The 18,628-nt window shown below is 48.2% G+C and overlaps 2 protein-coding genes across 3 annotated transcripts; both read left to right on the top strand.

Moving 5' to 3' along the window:
- The first annotated feature begins 116 nt into the window (after window positions 1–116).
- pdcd2l (programmed cell death 2-like) lies at window positions 117–5,004 on the top strand. 2 transcript variants are annotated; one of them, XM_042340528.1, is made up of 7 exons: window positions 117–250; window positions 1,725–1,888; window positions 2,417–2,486; window positions 2,878–3,242; window positions 3,571–3,684; window positions 4,134–4,288; window positions 4,831–5,004. In XM_042340528.1, exons 1-7 carry the CDS (start codon window positions 137–139, stop codon window positions 4,959–4,961), a joined length of 1,113 nt encoding a protein of 370 aa, XP_042196462.1. In that variant the 5' UTR covers window positions 117–136; the 3' UTR covers window positions 4,962–5,004. The 2 variants fall into 2 exon arrangements, with proteins under 2 accessions (XP_042196462.1, XP_007906079.1); XM_007907888.2 differs by lacking the exon at window positions 117–250 and adding an exon at window positions 591–780.
- Window positions 5,005–6,697: 1,693 nt separating this feature from the next.
- Window positions 6,698–18,003, top strand: uba2 (ubiquitin-like modifier activating enzyme 2). Its single transcript, XM_007907889.2, has 17 exons — window positions 6,698–6,884; window positions 7,906–7,989; window positions 8,609–8,679; window positions 9,118–9,182; window positions 9,447–9,547; window positions 10,415–10,536; window positions 10,719–10,786; window positions 11,362–11,483; window positions 11,829–11,928; window positions 12,797–12,957; window positions 13,304–13,397; window positions 13,727–13,839; window positions 14,164–14,319; window positions 14,463–14,559; window positions 15,550–15,655; window positions 16,122–16,258; window positions 16,892–18,003. Exons 1-17 carry the CDS (start codon window positions 6,747–6,749, stop codon window positions 17,080–17,082), a joined length of 1,926 nt encoding a protein of 641 aa, XP_007906080.1. The 5' UTR covers window positions 6,698–6,746; the 3' UTR covers window positions 17,083–18,003.
- Window positions 18,004–18,628: the final 625 nt, after the last annotated feature.

Genomic DNA, 18,628 nt, shown 5'->3' with positions numbered 1-18,628 from the left:
CAACTACCAAAGTTAAAACAGACCGACCCCCCCCCCACACACACCTCCCTGAGACTCCCCCCCCCGCACACGCCCCGAGGCCCGGACAGACAGCGGAGGCTGTCGGCCCCGCCCCCCCATCTCACCCACAGGCCGCATGGCCTCAGTCAGGCCCCCGGGGCCCGAGGCCCCGCTCCTGGGCATCAGAGACACCGCCATCCGGGAGGAGAGCCGCTGCTCCTGGGACACCAACAAAGTGGGAGCGGCGCCGGTAAGGAGGGCCCCGGGGAGCGGCCCCACACGGCCCCGGGGAGCGGCCCACACGGCCCCGGGGAGCGGCCCCACACGGCCCCGGGGAGCGGCCCACACGGCCCCGGGGAGCGGCCCACACGGCCCCGGGGAGCGGCCCTCACGGCCCCGGGGAGCGGCCCCACACGGCCCCGGGGAGCGGCCCTCACGGCCCCGGGGAGCGGCCCACACGGCCCCACACGGCCCCGGGGAGCGGCCCACACGGCCCCGGGGAGCGGCCCACACGGCCCCGGGGAGCGGCCCACACGGCCCCGGGGAGCGGCCCTCACGGCCCCGGGGAGCGGCCCCACTCGGCAGCGAGGCCCGGCCCCGGGGTCGTGTCGGGGCTGTGGGTGACCGGGCAGTCCGGGGAGGGAGCGAGTGTCCGCGGGTCCGGGGGGTGGAGGCCGCGTCGCTCCGCGCCGCTCAGCTTCGTGGGGCCCGGAGTCCCGGGCGGCTGTAGGCGGACCAGTGGTGCAGCGGATGCGGTGTCTGACGGTGGCCCCGAGAATTGTAAGTTCAACCCCGGGCTGGTCCGCCAAAATGTTTTACTGCGGTCATCAAAGCTCATAATTATTATTACTTCTGTTGTTATTATTTTTATTTATTGATTGGTTACTATTATTTATTTATTAAGACGTTTAATTAATTCATTATATTATTTATTTATTAATACATTTAATTAATTAATTGTATTCTATTAATAAATAATAGTAACCAACCCATAAATAAATAAAAATAATAACAACAGAAGTAATAATAATTACGAGTTTTGATAAATAAATTGAGTCCATTTCATATGTAATCGTCTCAACTCTAAATAATATATCCCTTTGATTTTTTTTTCAGGGCAAAAAACAATGATTGTGCAGTTCGAAGTGTATTCGATGCTATTGAGATGGAAACCCTTTTGTCTCAATATAAAATCCGTAATAAATGCCCCGGAATATAATAATAATAATGATAATAATAATGATATACAACCATCTTAATGTAAATAATACAACTCGTTCATTTTGACCAGAAAAATAAATCAGTTTCTCTATTTCAGTTTATTGAGTGAAATAATGGTGATATGTTTTAAATATCAATAACTATTTCGACATATAAACTTATTTCGCAACATAACACAATAATTACTACAAACTCACATCATTCTCAACGTTATAAGAAACGCCAATAACAATAATAATCATTATTGTAATCATCATTATCGTAATCATTATTATTGTTATCGGCGTTTCCTGTAATGATGGAGATAATGACGTGAGTTTGTAGTAATTATTGCGTGTTAGAATAATGATTATTGTTGTTATACTTTTGATAAACTTCCGCCCACAAAATACGCACAAGTCGATTCGCTTTACAGTGAAGCGCTTTGGGACATCTCGAGGACGTGCCGAGGCGCAGAGGGTCAGATGCCGGGATTATTGACGACTGGTGTCCTTTTCCTCCAGGATTGTCTGCCCGGCGTCTCGATGCCGTGTCCTCACTGTGCTCCGTGCGGCGATCCCCTCGTCCACCTGGTGCAGGTGTACTGCCCTTTGGTGGACTCCCCCTATCACCGCGTCATCAATGTGTTCGCCTGCGCAAGGCCGGAGTGTTGGGGGAACTCGGAAAGGTAATTCCGCGCTCAATTCCAAACCCTGTAAGTGGAGAGACGGGAAAATCACTCGTGCGTCAACGTAATATTCTAACAAAACAATATTTTCACCCGCCCGCAAAATTTAAACCTGTAGCCTCACGGGATTTTAACACTCACCTGAGCGTTAATAATCCTGGCATTTGATACAGTGCCTTATCACATCATCGAGACGCCTCAAAGCGCTTCGCAGGATATACTGTAAAGTGGATTGATTGTATATTTTGTGGGCAAAACGCAGCAGCCAATTGCGCACAATAATGTCCCACAAACAGCTGTAGAATAAATGACAAATTTTTATTTGGGGGAATTGTTGGCTAGGAAACTGGGAGAGAGAAATTCCCTTTTCGTTTCAAATACTGCCTATTCTGGAGTTCTCCTCGCTCTCCTATTGCACTGCACTGGGCAAGTGTGACCTGCACTCCGCCTGGATTGCCATACTTTGCTCTGTCTTGTGATGCGAGGCTTGCGCCCAGAGATCTGACTGCGTCATTGTTTGTCCTGCAGCTGGAGGGTGCTACGTTCCCAGTACCTGGCGCTAGAAGAAGATCGAGGGAGAGAATGCAAAGTGACAGAGGTCAGTTGACCTTCATCTGATCTGTGTATGTTTGTGGAAGAGAGAGTCTGCACTGGCTTGTGTCTATTTAACTGCGCTTGTTTTCTTGGCAAGTAGAGCCAAGAGGAGGTCAGTCTGCCCATCTAACCTGTCCTGCTATTTCCCATATCGTTCCCAAGTATCTAATCTATTTCCATTTTAAATGATCCAATGGACAGGACTTCTGACAGTACAGCGCTCCCCCAGTATAGTACTGCACTGGAGTGTCAGTTTGGAATGAGAGCTCAGGTCCTGATGTGAGGCTTTAAGCAACAAACTTCTGACCCAGAGACGAGAGGTTTATTGACTGATCTTTTTGGACATGAAAGAAATATGTGTTACAAAATAATTCCAGATGATTGCTTCTTAACAGGAGTTTTCCATGACGACCAGCGACTGGTGTGATGAAGCCGACGACTGGGGGATCGCTGACCCCGTGACGTTGGGGTCGAGTCCTGAACGGTTGCCAGAGACGACAAGGGTCTGCTCACCCTCCGCAGACCCCCTTGTCGCTGCCCAGGTGATCAGCTTTCAGGGCCTCAGTCTGCAGGAGCCTTGCCAGCCCCGTCCTGTGTCCGACAGGAGGCTGTTCCACAGTCACACCTTCCGGCCCTTTTATATCAGTGTGGTAGAGGAGAACGATTATACGGCGGCTGAATGCTCAGATCATGACCAGAGATTACTGCAGGAATACCAGAGCAGAGAAGGTCTGGATATTCAGCGGATTGCCTCAGAGGGGTGAGTCCATATTGAGCTTTCAAACCCATCGAAAGCCCCAGAGTACTTCTGGAGTAAACTCACTTGATTCCACGGAGTCACACAGACTGTTTGAAATCCACTCCGAGTGGCTAATTTCAGCCCCGCTTTGTGCTGAGTGGCTGAGTAGTAATTGGGGCTATATTTGGCCTCAGACCCTCAGGCTGTGGAGTGAATCCAGGGCACTATTGCCTGTTGGAACTGTAGCCAAAGCCAGGATTGCTTGTGAGGTCCCAGCTGGACAAGTCCCAATGCAATTTTCTGCAGCAGTTTTATTTTAAAGTGTAAAGTGATGTGTTTTGCTCTCCAGCTGTGAAAGTTCAAGCAAAACAGAAACGTACGAGAAGTCTAACGTCCGGCACGGAGACCAAATCTTTCTGAAATTCATGAAACAAATCGCATGCTGCCCGTCCCAGATCCTGAGGTGAGTGGCACCCTGAGACACTATCCTGCATAAGGACGCTCGATAAATGCACGTTGTTATTGCTCCGCATGGTATGTACATGTCTGTAGTATCTCTGTGTCGTGTGCTGAGTTGTAGTTACTGTACTTAGATGTTCTGTGCATGTACTTTCTACCTGTTCTTGAGGGTAATAATCTCTTCCCCCCCCAAAATAAATTAATAATAAAATAAAATAATAATTTGGTCACTCAATCCACCACTGTTTGTGGGACACTGCCTTGTGCAATTGGCCGCTGCGTCTCACTCGCAAAATACACCGTCACTTCACTTTATAGTATATTCTGTGAAGCACGTTGAGACGTCTCAATGACAAGATAAGGTGCTATATCAAATGCAAGGCTTATTGTTAGTATTATTTCTCTGTCTTCTCGCTGGATTGTTCCTCACGGGAGTCATTGCTTTTCCTGCAGGTACTCGAGGAATGGAGTCCCCTTGTTCATTTCCTCACCCCCACCCAACTATCAGTCCGCCATCCCCTGCTGCCAGGCGTGTGGCGGTCGCAGAGTCTTCGAGTTCCAACTCATGCCGGCACTGGTGACAATGCTGACAGGCACCGGCACTGACAGTACGTTCCATCAGGGCGGTGACACAAATTAACATTCAATGTCCTTCAAGGTTGCAATTGTGAGGCGTAATATGGGGTTTGTGCATTACTCATTGGAGGCACGAAAGATATGTCACGGCATCTTTAACGTCCAGCTGAACCGACAGACAGGACCTTGATCTAATACTGCATCTAAAGGACAGCACCTCTGAAACTGCTGCCCAACCCCACCGCCGTCCGCCATACAGCATTTTGAAATCTTTCCGAACATTCTGGTCCCACTCTACCTATACTACCTTCTCCCCACTCTCCTGCTCACTACGTCAGCTCCACGTACTCAGGCTTCCTGCTCGTTCCTCACACTCCCTGAGCCACAATCAGTGGCTGGGTTTCATCACTCACTCCCGCTGCATCACAGCCCGTCTCTTTCACCTCGATACTCTTCGAACACCTACAGCTTCGACAGCACCTACACCCACTTCCCTGCCCTTTCCTCATCCTCCTGCACATTTTTTAGATATTTTCAATTATTTGCCTAATTCCCATTGTAACTTCTGTTCCAGGCTTGGCTGTGGAGTTCGGGACGGCTCTGGTGTACACGTGTGAGCTCAGTTGCTGGTCACCTGGTAACCAGATCCCTATGGAAGAATATCCCGTTGTGCAGGCAGATCCAGACCAGAAACTTTTCCGATAGCATCAACAGTGGAGACCTGGTATCAAATAAAATGAAAACTGGATCCTGCTGTTAGTGCTCTCAGTAAATGATGGATTTAGTCATCTTCCTCCTGCATTTTCTCTGATATAAACCATACAACAACAACAACAACAAAATTACATTTGTAAAGCGCCTTTCACGGTGGGAGTTTGTCCCAAGCTGCTCGGATCCGAGCTGGGGGTTGGGATCAGGGAGTGTGGAGGGCAGGGGAGGAAGCAGGGAGATCGAAAGCACAGTCGAAGAGGAGCATCTTGAGATAGGTCTTGAAGGAGGCAAGGGAGGGGGAGAGGGAGAGGTGGAGGGACTGTGGGATGGAGTTCCTGGTGCGGGAGAGGACCCGGGCTGCAGAGTTCTGGATGATCTGCAGCCTATGGAAGGAGGAGTTGAGGCCGACAAGCAATGAGTTTGCATAGTCAAGCCTCAATGTAATGAAAGTGTGTATGAGGGTTTCGGCAGCTTGTGGTGAGAGACACTGGCGGAGCTGGACGATGTTGTGGAGGTGGGTGGATCATGGCACAGATGTGGGGTAGAAAGGATTTCTTAAGACAGGGTAAGTATTCATAAACACCAATCTTTTAAGTCTCTGCACATATTGGCTAACATTACCTGCCTCCTGAGCTGCTAATTCATGCTGTCTACAGATACCAGGAGTCATGCAGGACATCATACAATCTGACCATTCTTCATGAATGGAGACTTCTGGCCAAGTGTCTGACTTCTTTGAGTCAAACGGTTGTGGGTTCAAGCCTCACGTACTAACTTTGTGCACAGACTAGACTGACGCCCTTGTGCAGTGCGGAGGAGCCCGGCATTGCCAGAGGTTACAACAACAACAACAACAAGATTCCATTTATTGAGCGCCTTTCACGTCGGGAGGAGGGGGGAAATGGTCAGGGTGAGGGGAGGGACGGGAGGGAGCGAGGAGGGGGTAGAGAGTCGAGAGGGGAACTGAAGTCACGGTCAAAGAGAAAGGTCTTGAGACCGGCCTTGAAGGAGGAAAGGGAGGAAGCGGTGAAGGCACCGGGGGATGGAGTTCCAGAGCCTCGGGGCTGAGAGGCTGAAGGCCACCGATGGTCGGGCGGTTGGGGCGGGGGACGTGGAGCAGACCGGAGCCCGAGGGATGGAGGGTACGGGGGGTACGTGGGGGATAGTAGGTCGGAGAGGTAGGAGGGAGCGAGGCCATGAATGGCCCTGTAGGTGAGGATGAGGATCTTGAATTCGAGAGATACAGTCTTGAATACAGTCCCTCAGATGAGCCGTTACCCACTGTACCTGTTCAGGTAGACATTAAAGATCCTATGGCACTATTTGAAAGGGAAGGAAGTTCCTCCCTGTGTCTCGGCCAACGATTCCCCCAAATAAAATCATTCATTTGTTGCATGGTTTCAGGATGTCGCTGTTGTGCAAGTTGGCTGCAGAGTTCGCCTGCAGATAGTCACTACACTTCACCGAAAGTTCTGTAAAGCGCTTTGAGACGTCTTAATGATGTGAAAGGCGCTGAATAAAGTGCAAGGATTATTATCCTTCATTTTGAGGGAATTAAAAGGAAGGCGTAGACTGATCCTGCGGCCACCAGGCGGCGCTGCGGCGGGAGGATCGGGCACTGCGGCCACCAGGCGGCGCTGCGGCGGGAGGATCGGGCACTGCGGCCACCAGGCGGCGCTGCGGCGGGAGGATCGGGCACTGCGGCCACCAGGCGGCGCTGCGGCGGGAGGCCTATGTGGGGCCCCGGGGTTATCCTCGGTGAGGGCCCCGGTGTGTAAGATGGCGATGGTCGGTTCGCTGCCCCGCGCTCTCTCGGACAGAGTGGCGGAGAGCAAACTGCTGGTGGTCGGCGCCGGCGGCATCGGCTGTGAACTGCTGAAGAACCTGGTGCTCGGCGGCTTCAGGGACATCGAGGTGGTGAGTGGGCCGCTCGGGGGCGGGAGGTGCAGGGCCCCGCGGCGGGAGCCTGAGAGCGGCCAACAAGTCACGATAGGGCGGGGGGGGCGGGGGGGGCACAGGGCGTCTGTCAGGTTTGATGTGGGGAGCGATGGGGCCGCGCCCCCGGGGCAGCGCCAGTGTCCGGGCATGAGTGAGGGGATGTGCGGTTGATGGGTTGGAGATGAGGGGCTATGCTTTAGGGTTGAGAGGATGAGTTTGAGGATGAGGGGATGTGCGGTTGAGAGGTTAAGGAAGAGGGGTTTGGGTTGAGGATGTGGGGCTGTGGTTTGGGCTGAGGGGCTGTGGGGTTGGAGCAGTAGACAGACCGATTGGGAGCAGTGTATAGTGGTGAGTCATACAGTTAGAGACAAAGTCAAAACAAGCGCTCTCCAGGGACCACCACACACACACGTGGAATACCCTTCACACCCAAGAGGTGTGTGCGATTACTGTAACCGGGGACTGTAATGGTTTGTGTGTGAGGGAGTACCAGCGGCGTCTGAAGAGCGAACTGCTTGACAGACATCTGGTCCACAGTGAGGAAAGTGTTGTCTGTGTGAGAGTCACTGGAGAATGTTCACTTTTCTCTGTGTGGAGAGGGCAGTGGGGAAAACACCAGACGAGTGCTGTGTAGCAGAGAGTACTGTGTGCTTACAGCTCACACTCACTGGGCTCAGCCCATTTGCTCTGTGCTTGGCTGCTTGTTGAATGCACTGTTTGGAGGGCAGCAGGCGAACTTGCTGCTGAACTCTAATCTCTTGCTCAAACAGGAGGGAAATCGTACCCTCAATAGGGGCATTGGGTAGAGACAGGTTTATGACAGTGTGATGTGTCCTGGAGTTGGCACAGTGTGCGGTTTCCTCGAGTGGGGCTGGAGTTCAGATGGTTTTGACCTTTACTGCCTTCCCACTTGGTGTCTTGGGAAGAGGAACTTGCTGGTTAGTTGCGCTGATCTCTGGTGTTGGCACTGCTGTCATTGTTTTTCTTCACTTGCCTGTAGATTGACCTGGATACCATCGACGTCAGCAACCTCAACCGACAGTTTCTCTTCCAGAAAAAGCATGTCGGAAAGTCGAAAGCTCAGGTGAGAGACAGCTCCGTTTGGGAGTGTTTACAAGAGCATGGGGGTAGGATTCATGATTACATAGAGAAGAATCTGAATTTGAATCTCTGAATCTTCACTTCAAATTATTAGTTTCCTCAAATTGTTGAAAATGTCCACAACAGTGTTTAAAGAGAATTGAATAAACACTTGAAGACAATTGATTTTAGAAGGTATGGGATTATAATAATAATAATCCTTCCATTTGATAGCACATTATCACATCTTCAAGACATCTCACAGAACATACTATAAAGTGAATTGACTGCATATTTTGACAGCAAAACAGAGTACTGGGATTAGAGTAATTGGTCCATGCTGAATGTATGTGAATGTGTAGGATCTCCTATCACTATCTGTGTAGTAGTGTGTGTACGTGTATTGATGTTGGGTAGGGCAGAATTGGGCTTGAATGCATCCACTCCACAGCTCGATTCCCTGCAACACTCAAGGCTCTTGAGTAAAAAAAATAGTCAGGTGGATGAAGAACTGTAGGAGAGTGGGGAAAGTAATTGTGTTGGATTCAAGATCTGCGGCTTTATGTAGCAAATCCATGAGATGCTGAAATGAGTGTCACGTGTTTGATTACTGTGGTTTCCAGGTGGCCAAGGAGAGTGTCCTGCAGTTTTGTCCTCAGGCAAAGATTACAGCGTACCATGACAGCATCATGAAGTAGGTTTCAAGACTTCCTTTTCACAAGGGAACATGGAATATTGTGCTCTATTAAAGCAGACTTACAACAACTTGCATTTATATAGCTCCCCTCAACCAGGGTAATGCCCCAGAGCACTTGACAGTGGCGGAGCACAATGCCAAGCTGGGGGGGAGTGGGGAGGTGGCCATAGGCATTAAATGCTTAAAAATAACAGAATTAAAAGCTTGGTGCTATAAAGTTATAGCCCAGGAACAAGGTATTTAAGCTGTTGCCATTGGGCTGGTGGGGAGGGGAGTTCCTAATGTACTGTTTAAAACAGTAATATTATAATTGGATTAGTACTTTGTAAAAATGTAACGGAAATTGGCTTTACCAATTGGCCCCAATGTGTAAGTGACAAAGCAAGCTTCATGTCTTTCCTGTTCTGTGTTGATTTTGCCTCTCATTTCCTGCAGCCCAGATTACAATGTGGAATTCTTCAGACGGTTTACGCTAGTCATGAATGCTCTAGACAATCGGGGTAAGTTACAGTGATTGGGGGAGGTGGGGGGGGTGGTAACTAAACACAAACAGTACCACTAACACATATAGGTCACTGGATGATACGAACCATTCCCCGTCACTCATGACAATCTTTCCAAACACTGTAATGCACGGCTGCATTGAGTGTGAGGAGGTGAGCATTGATCACCTTAAAGATGGATGACTTTCTGATACGTTTTGAAGAGTGTAAGAAACCATTGTTTCACTTTCCTGTGTTGCTCATTATTTTCCCCATTTACAGCGGCTCGTAACCATGTGAATAGAATGTGTTTGGCTGCCGACATCCCCCTGATAGAGAGCGGGACTGCCGGTTACCTTGGCCAAGTCACAGTCATCCAAAAGGTAATGGGTACGATTCAAATTTTGTGCTGATATTCCTAATTCATGGGATTTAATCTCATTTTGAACTGATACAAGCTCTCCAGCGTGTCCCTTCAGGTCACGTGGGGGACCTGGCTTTTTACTGGGTCTCGGAGTGGGGCAAGGCCATTGACAGCCTGATGACTCTAGCTCGATGGGAAGCCAGTCAGCGGGAGAGAACTGAACATTACTTATAGGAGCTTATAGAAAGGAGCCCATTTGTCCCAATGTGACTCATTAGTTTCCACACTTACCCTTCTTCAGGATTGATGTCTCTCATGCGTGGCTGGTTTTTATTTAATAATAATAAATAATAATAATCCTTACATTTGATATAACGCTTTTCACGTCGGGAGGACGTCCCAAAACACTTCACAGAACACACTGTAAAGTGAATTGACTGTATATTTGTGGGCGAACGTGGCAGCCAATTGCGCACAACAATGTCCCACGAACAGTCGTAGATTGAAAATGACCAATTTATTATTGTTTTTGGTTTTGGAGGGATTATTATTAGGCTCTGTGTGGAGTAAGGAAACTTGCCCAAGGTTTGGCCCTCTGCCTGGAATTGAACTCAGGTCTCTCGCTTGCAAAGCGAGTGCTCTAACCACTGAGCTACAGGACTCCACGAGTCCTTTATTTAAAGATGTGATCTGTTTGGATGTCACACTTTGGCAAATGAGCTGCATTTTTTTAAGAAATGTTTTTAACAAATGAAGCTACTGTTATCAAGATCTTTCCCAGTCAGTAATCCACCTTCATACTTGGACCTCATCTCACTCCATCCCCTCCTCTTTCCTGGAACTGAAACTGATATAAGCTCAGAATGTGATACTGTTTTTCCCACAGGGAGTAACTGAATGTTATGAATGTCAACCCAAACCCACGCAGAAAACCTTTCCAGGTTGCACAATCCGCAACACTCCTTCAGAACCCATCCACTGCATTGTCTGGGCAAAGTATCTTTTCAAGTAAGGAATGTGGAGCGTGTGGAGACTGCAATTGGTCTTACAGACTTGGGAAACAGTTACCGACTTGAGGTCTGGGTGCAGTGGGCATGGGTTTGGTTTTTTGGTGTTGGGTTGGTGGTGGGGTGGGGCCTGCCATGTGCCGTGCTGCACCAAGTGTGCTAACTGTTCCCTTCCTTCTGCAGCCAGTTGTTCGGAGAGGAAGATGCCGATCAGGAAGTGTCACCGGACACAGCTGATCCTGAGGCTGCCTGTGAGTACACCGCCGTGCGACCGGACAAACCAGTAACGGTAAAAGGAGATGGGTGATGAGGGACAAGGCATTCATGTAGTGTAGAGTAATGACCTCCTGTTTTCAGCTTGCTGACATTACTGGCCACACTAGAATAGGGAAGCATTTGAGGAATCGTTTTTTGTTGGCTGTGTCTGATGCCTGTGGAAACCCATAGCTGTGCTCAAGACAATCCAAATCAGAATGACAGTTCCACGTATGTACACCACTGCACATGGAAACTTCCCCATGTCTGGAATCAAATGTGCGCTCACACCCTGGAGGGACTAAACCTGTTCACTTAATCCCGGAGAGTATTAGATGCAGGTTGGGAAGAGCCAGGGTTTGGGGACCCCAAAGTTTGTGTTGGGGTAACTGCTGGTATTTAACCAGCTAACACTGCATAGTTTTATCTTTGAGAGCTCTGTCTGGCAAGCTTTCTTCTACTTGTCCAGCTAGGACATTAATTGGGAGGGGATGTATCACAGAGCAGAGTGAGTATCTATCCCCAGGAATAGCGATTTGCAGGCATTTCAGCAGTGGTATCTTATCCACAGGGGAATTATCCGACGCAGCAGCCAGAGCGGGAGCCTCCAATGAAGATGGCGGCATCAAACGCATTTCTACCAAAGATTGGGCCAGATCAACAGGCTATGACCCCGTCAAGATATTCAACAAGGTAAGAGCTGGTGTGCAGGTGACTGAGTTGCCACTTGCTCTCAGTGGGAAAGTTGGAGACTGGGGGGTTCCTGGCATTGGACGCTGGTAACTAACTGAAAAGGTCAGTTTTCCATCGGGAGCAGCGAAGGCTATGCCCCACAAACTGGAAGCACGTTCAGCAGGCATGGCGTCTCGAGTGGAATGGGGGTGTGCTGATGAAATGCCCGTGTGCTGATGAAATATTTTTGACGGTCACTGGGCGACACAAAAAGCAATGTGTTCTCTCATCGTGCTTCCCCAGGGCGAGAGTTGGGGAAGTGTCTGTTGGCTGCTGACTGTATTTGATGCCTTTCTTTCGTTTCAGCTTTTCAGAGACGACATTAAATACTTGCTGACAATGGACAAGCTGTGGCGCAAGAGGAAAGCCCCAGTGCCCTTGGACTGGGCTGTAGTGGAAACGATGGGTAAGTGCTGCAAGGTTAAAGTGCTCTTTGTGCACTTTGAACACTGAGCAGAGCACCAGTTGACCAACTCACACAGTAATACATTTGTATCTCTGTTTGTGGCATGTTGCTGTGCACAAGTTGGCAGCCATGTTATCCTGCAAAAAACACAGTTATACACTACAGTACATTTGCGAAGCACTTTGAAGCAGGCATCCTCCTGACATGAATGCCGCTGGATCCATTGCAAGGATTGTATTGTATAGTGGCTTCTGTGTATAGTAACGTCTCGAAGAGCTTTACAGGGATGGTGCCACACACCATCATTAACTGAGGAATTTAGGTACTGAGGCTAACTGCTGCTCTGGGATGCTACTCTTCATGAGCGGCACTAAATAATGCAAGTTGTTGTTGCCACAGAGCAGTTAACCCTCAGAGCCCAGGTGCATAAATTGGGTTCTGGACTGTTCACTGGGACCTGCTCAGCTTTACCCTGTGGCTATTAAAAGCTTTGCCCTTCATGTGGAGTACTATAGCTCAGTAGTTAGAGCACTCGCCTTGCAATCGAGAGGACCTGGTTTGATTCTTAGGCAGGGCAAAATGTTGGGCAAGTTTTCTTACATGCCCTTGTTTACCCAGCAGTAAGTAGCAACCCAATTATTAGTCGATTGGCAGATTGCTTTTCCGGGGATAATAATCCCTTCAAAAAAATTTTTAAAATAATAATGACTTTGTGAGACGCCGGTGCGCAATTGACTGCCGCTTTTCGCCTACAAAATATACAGTCACTTCACTTTACAGTATATTCTGTGAAGCGCTTTGAGATGTCTCGAAGATGTGATAAGGCACTATATCAAATGCAAGAATTATATATTGTACTGTCCTGCAGGAAGCAGTGGCTTGCAGCAGCCAGTGAGTTCCCCAGCTCGCCTGAAGGATCAGCGGGTCTTGGACGTGAAGAGCTGCACCCAGCTGTTTGCTCAAAGTGTGGTTCACCTGAAAGCTCGTCTGACGGAGAAGGGGGACGGAGGGGAGCTGGTCTGGGACAAGGTGTGTATACCCACCAGTTAGATGGTTCTCTACGTTGTTTGTGTTCAGCTGACAGTACCGGGGGAGCACTGTGTTGCCAGGGGTTAAACTACAAATAGCTAGTAATTCCGGCACTTACAGTCACTGCTGTTAATCAGCTGCAGAAAGCGAGAGGAGGATGCAACCAGTGGTTTGGGTTGTGTCCCAGGAGACGGCCATTCAACGTGTCAACCTGCTCTACCATGAAACCTATAGTATCTTTGTAGTTAGACCATTCCTTGATCTGCAAACTCCACCAAGGCACACAGATTGTTTGAAAACTCTCGATGTATTTTTCCTTTGTTTTATATCTGTCGGATGTTCCCAGGACGACCCACCGGCCATGGACTTTGTGACATCTGCCGCCAACCTCCGCATGTACATCTTCAGCATGAACATGAAGAGCAAGTTTGATGTAAAATGTAAGCTTATATTTAATCTTTTATTATACAGCACTATCGTCAGAAGGTTGTGGGTTCAAGCCCCACATCTGGACTTGGAACTCATATCATCTAAGATGACGCTCCAGTTGAAGTGCTTGGTGAGCGCTGCATTGTTGGAGGTTTTTGGATAAGACGTTAAACTGAGGTTCCGTCTGCCCGTTCAGATGTTAAAATTCCTACTGCACTATTCAAAAAGAGAAGAATTTCTTCCGGTGAATCAATCATTCATTTCACAGCTACTTGTGGATGTTGCTGTGGACAAATTAGCTGCCATGTCATTCTGACTTGTTAAACCTTCTGTAATTCAGCAATGGCAGGAAACATCATCCCAGCAATAGCTACCACAAATGCAGTGATCGCTGGACTCATTGTGCTGGAGGGGCTGAAGATTCTGTCGGGAAATATGGAACAATGCAGGACAGTGAGTGTTGAGAACATCTGCCTATTCAGGGAGCCATTAAAGATCCCATGACGCAATTCAAAAAGCGAAGGAAATTTCTCCAGGTGTCCTGGGCAATGTTCCCCCAAATAAAATTGGTCATTGACTTCACCAGTGTTGACTGGGTATTAATGGGACTCCTGAGACTAGAACATTCCGTGCCTTGGGGGGGAGGGAATATTTTAATGGACTATTCACTATTTGACGAAACAAATAATTGTACAAATGTGGGGTGACAGACAGGGCAGCTGTGCGCAAACACAGCTGTGACCTGATAAGCACTGAGCTTTCTCTCTGTGGGTTTAGATCTTTCTAAACAAGCAGCCCAACCCTCGCAAGAAGCTGCTGGTGCCATGTGCCCTGGATCCTCCCAACCCCGACTGCTACGTCTGCTCCTCAAAACCCGAAGTCACCGTCAAACTCAACACCCAGAAGCTATCCATCCTTACTCTGCAGGATAGGGTAAGCCTTTCACCATCCGTTGGGGGAGCCCTGTCACCTGTGCTTCTTGCGATGTCTTCACCACGTGAAAGGCGCTATACAAATGTAATTTGTTGTTGTTGCTTCTGTGTGTTCCTATGTTCCTTTTCTTTGTTTTTTGCCAGATTTTGAAGGAGAAGTTTGGGATGGTCGCTCCTGATGTTCAGATTGAAGATGGCAAGGGAACCATCCTTATCTCGTCTGAAGAGGGAGAAACAGAAGGTTTGTTTCTTGTGTTTATTTTATGACCCTTTTATCAGGTTTTGATATTTATATATAGCCTTTTACAGATTATCTATATGTAATTTGTTGTTATTATTTTATAAGCCTCCCCAGCCATTATTACCCTGTAATAATGTCCTGTAGCTCAGTGGTTAGAGCACTCGCTTTGCAAGCGCGAGACCTGAGTTCAATTCCAGGCAGAGGCCGAAACCTTGGGCAAGTTTCCTTACTCCACACAGAGCCTAATAATAATCCCTCCAAAACAAAACAATAATAAATTGGTCATTTTCAATCCACGACTGTTTGTGGGACATTGCTATGCGCAATTGGCTGCTGCGTTCACCCACAAATATACAGTCAATTCACTTTACAGTGTGTTCTGTGAAGCCTTTGGGACGTCCTCCCGACGTGAAAAGTGCTATAGCAAATGCAGGGATTATTATTATTATTAGATGGCATCACATTTGTTTTTTAGACTGCATGATTAGTGCTCTCTGACACTTTTAGCTCGTTATCATGTGGCGGCCTGCAGTTCAGTGGTTAGAGCACTCGCCTCACACGCGACAGGACCTGGGTTCGATTCCCGGGGAGGGCAGAACGTTGGGCAAGTTTCCTTACTCCACATATGTTTGTTTACCAGCAGTAAGTAGGAACCCGATTGTTAGTCGTTGGTGGATCGCTTTTCCGGGGTAATAATCCCTTCAAAATAATAATAATTTGGTCACACAATCCAATTATGTGTAAACTGTGAAACCAGGTTCGCAATTCTCTGCTTTCAATTCAGAGCAAGTGCAGAACCACTTCAGAAACTATCACTTGTTTCTGAATATCTGTGTGTGTGTGTATAGGCATACTGCTGTGTCTGTGTTCAAGCGTTCTGAAACGCTACCTTGCGTGAGAGGCGGTATGTAAATGCAAGTTGTTTTGTATGTCTATGTGTAGCTACTTTTACAGTGTGTGTAGGTAACTGTCCTTAAATTACTCTTCCAGCTAACAATAACAAGATGCTGTCAGAATTTGGAATTCGAAATGGAAGCCGACTGCAAGTCGATGATTTCTTACAAGATTATACGCTGATTGTGACCCTCCTACACAGGTGAGACATCAGCCCTGCACTTCCAGCTACAAATGCTTGCTTATTGTGAAGCCAGATGGATCTTGGCACTGATTCCCATGTTCTGGGAGTGCTGCATTGTCAGAGGTGCCTTCCTTCGAGTGAGACATTAAAGATTCTACACCATTGGAGAAGGGAGTTTCTCCCAGTGCCTTGATTGACAATCCTTCAAATACATTAATGGCTGTTTGGAGGACCTTGCCTCACACTGCCTGGCGTGTTTCACCCACAAATATACAGTCAATTCACTTTACAGTCTATTCTGTGAAGCGCTTTGAGACGTCTAGAAGACGTGAACAGCACTATATCAAATGCAAGGATTATTATTTTTATTATTATGTTCATTCCACAAATTGTTCTGCCGCCCTAAGACGAGGTGTAGCCCTCAACTTGCACCACCTTTGCATTGTAGCTGCTAACTGCTGGTTCTTGTGTGCTCTTTTTACAGTGAAGACCTTGAGAGGGATGTGGAGTTCGAGGTTGTGGGAGATGCCCCTGACAAAGCACCTCAGAAAACCAGTGAAGCAGACGGAAAAGCCATAACCAATGGCAGCGATGACGGAGCCCAGCCATCCACATCGAGAGGTAAAGACTTATTAATCCACTGTGGGCCGGAACCTTGTGGCTTTGGGCCACAGGGCTGACGGGTAATCGTGGGTACCGTGAATGCATTGCAGGAATAGATCTGATGACCTCTTGCACTTCACCGAGCCCCACCCAGGAGAGAGCAACCAGGCAGTACCCTGTGCCAGACAGTGTTGGCATCCAACTTAACAGTTACATGGCAGGTCAATGTCCTAATGTCACAGCAAACAATTTCAAACAGAAGCAGTGAAAAGCAGTTTGAAAGCAGATACGAGGAAGAAGGGATAGCTGTTAAGCAAGGCAAAAGCATCAGGAATGTTCAACAATAATCTGGTGACTGGGTGAGAGAGGGAGCATGTGTTTGTACACTGGGTCAAAGGGAGAACCGTTCACAGTAAGTGGATTAGGGAGAGAGGGTCAGTCCAGGAAACCTGATTCCATTCAATGCCACCTTCAATATTCATATTAAATATTGAAGTGTTATGAATGTTCAGTAACTTACTGCCATGAGGACTGCAGTACAGATCTGACCCCTTCCAGCGGTTGAGTTTATCAATGTTGAATGTCACTCGTGTTCGGCTGATTGAGGCCTCGATCTCTCTCCCGAGCCTCTAACCTGCTCGTGTCTCCCAGCCTCGGAGCAGGACGACGTGCTGATCGTGGACTCTGATGAAGAGGTACCGTCGTCCAGCGGGGCTGAGGTCGGGGCCGAAATCCGGAGCCTGAAGAGGAAGCTGGAGGAGGAGGGGAGCAGCATGAGCACGAAGAGGGTGTGCAGCGAGCAGAGCACAGAAGAAGAGGACGATATCATTGCGCTGGATTAAGCGGCCTGGCTCATTGACCCGGTGCCACACCTTGTCATCAGCCGCACCATAGCAGGGGAGGAGGGAGGGGGAACATGGCTAAATATAGAGTAACTGTTCCACAGCAAGGTGAAGCCATGACGAGCATTCCACCAGTCTGGACGTGATTAGCCACTGGGACATCAAATGTCAGTGGCCGGCAGCTATTGGATTTGGTAGTTGATTCCTAATTTGTTGTGGGGTGAGGGTGGCGAGAGTGCCGCTTCTATCTCCTCTCCCACTCTGATGCCATTTGGTACAAAAACAGTTTATGAAGAATCCTGTGTTCTCTCTTTTTTTTAAAACAAAATCTTGCTTCTGTTGTAGGATGGAGATGGAGACAGCAGCGCCATTTTGTAAACTGCTGTAATCACTTCTTATTTCTTTTCAGTTTGTATTTCCTGGTAAAGAAGTCCTTGCCAAACACAGTGGTCGGGGGTGGGGAGGGCTTGTTCGTGAATTGTTACAGTTTCTAGTTATTTATATGTGACTTTTGTATAATGCAGAAATCTTAACTTTTTTGTTAGTACTTTATATTCCCACCCCTCCCCTCCACCTCCATCGTGGAAGGTCATGGGTCTCCTCTCCCCCCACCCTTCGAAAGAGTTCAAGTTGTGCACTGCGGACCTGGAGGTAGTAGAGGTGGGATCAGGTGGTGAGTTATCATGGGCGATGTGTTGCAGTTTGGGAGGAAGAATACTTTGGATATGAAGGATTCTGTACCCGTTACTGACCAAATGGCAGTGTCTGAGGGATCGCTGCCCGTGTAGCTGAAGGTATTTTTGTAGTAAATTGAAATTGTTGCCTGGGTACAGTTTTCTTTTGTACCTGAATCAACTTGTAAAAGTCCAGAGAAGCTTTGTTACCAACATGTTTTTCATGATTAAAATATTCACTGTGTTACACCGTGTTGTGCTGCGTTGTATCTCAATCAGTGGGCAGGTGCTCAACTCCACCAGCACTCAGCGCTCCCTCCGGGTAATAGCTCAAGATGGCTTCTACCTTGAGCTAAAGATTAGGTACTCACTCAGAGCATGGTGATGGGTTTGCACATGGGTCAGACAGCCGGCTAACCAATAGAACAATGAAATAAACCTTGGATATAATTGCTCATACATAATATGGTCTGACTGGCTGAGTCTGGGTGGAATGTCAGGGTTGGGGCAATATCCCTCACAGGACAACTGGAGGCTGTTGTATGGCACTAAGGCACACATAGCATTGCAGGAGTCATCTGCCTTTGGATACCATCCAATCCATTCAACCTCCTGGGGGGAGCAATCAACCATAGATTGGTTGATCCCCTCAGGAGGTTGAGTTGATTGTGTGGGAAGGGGCTGAGGTGCAATTGGGTTGAGGTGAGGGTTGGGGGTTTGGGCGCGAAAGGCTGGAATGTCATTTTGGAGGCCGTCGTTTATTTGGGGAGCTTTCTGATTGGTCAGGGGTGAGAGGCAGGTTGATGAACGACAGCTGCAGAGACATCGGTAATAATCCCTCCAAAAAAACAAAACAATAATAAATTGGTCAT

This window comes from Callorhinchus milii, unplaced genomic scaffold, assembly GCF_018977255.1.
Source record: "Callorhinchus milii isolate IMCB2004 unplaced genomic scaffold, IMCB_Cmil_1.0 Scaffold14, whole genome shotgun sequence".
In the NCBI taxonomy this organism is placed as follows: domain Eukaryota; kingdom Metazoa; phylum Chordata; class Chondrichthyes; order Chimaeriformes; family Callorhinchidae; genus Callorhinchus; species Callorhinchus milii.
The sequence above is the reverse complement of the archived record's forward strand: the minus strand, read 5'-3'. Positions and strand labels throughout refer to the sequence as shown.

Excerpts from the sequence above, each read along its gene's own strand:
- pdcd2l (XM_042340528.1), top strand. The coding sequence starts at position 137 with ATGGCCTCAGTCAGGCCCCCGGGGCCCGAGGCCCCGCTCCTGGGCATC. Across the intron at positions 1,889-2,416 it reads TGTTGGGGGAACTCGGAAAG|CTGGAGGGTGCTACGTTCCC; the intron begins GTAATTCCGCGC and ends TTTGTCCTGCAG. Across the intron at positions 3,243-3,570 it reads CAGCGGATTGCCTCAGAGGG|CTGTGAAAGTTCAAGCAAAA; the intron begins GTGAGTCCATAT and ends TTTGCTCTCCAG.
- uba2 (XM_007907889.2), top strand. The coding sequence starts at position 6,747 with ATGGCGATGGTCGGTTCGCTGCCCCGCGCTCTCTCGGACAGAGTGGCG. Across the intron at positions 10,787-11,361 it reads AGCTGATCCTGAGGCTGCCT|GGGAATTATCCGACGCAGCA; the intron begins GTGAGTACACCG and ends TCTTATCCACAG. Across the intron at positions 12,958-13,303 it reads GGGAGCTGGTCTGGGACAAG|GACGACCCACCGGCCATGGA; the intron begins GTGTGTATACCC and ends GGATGTTCCCAG.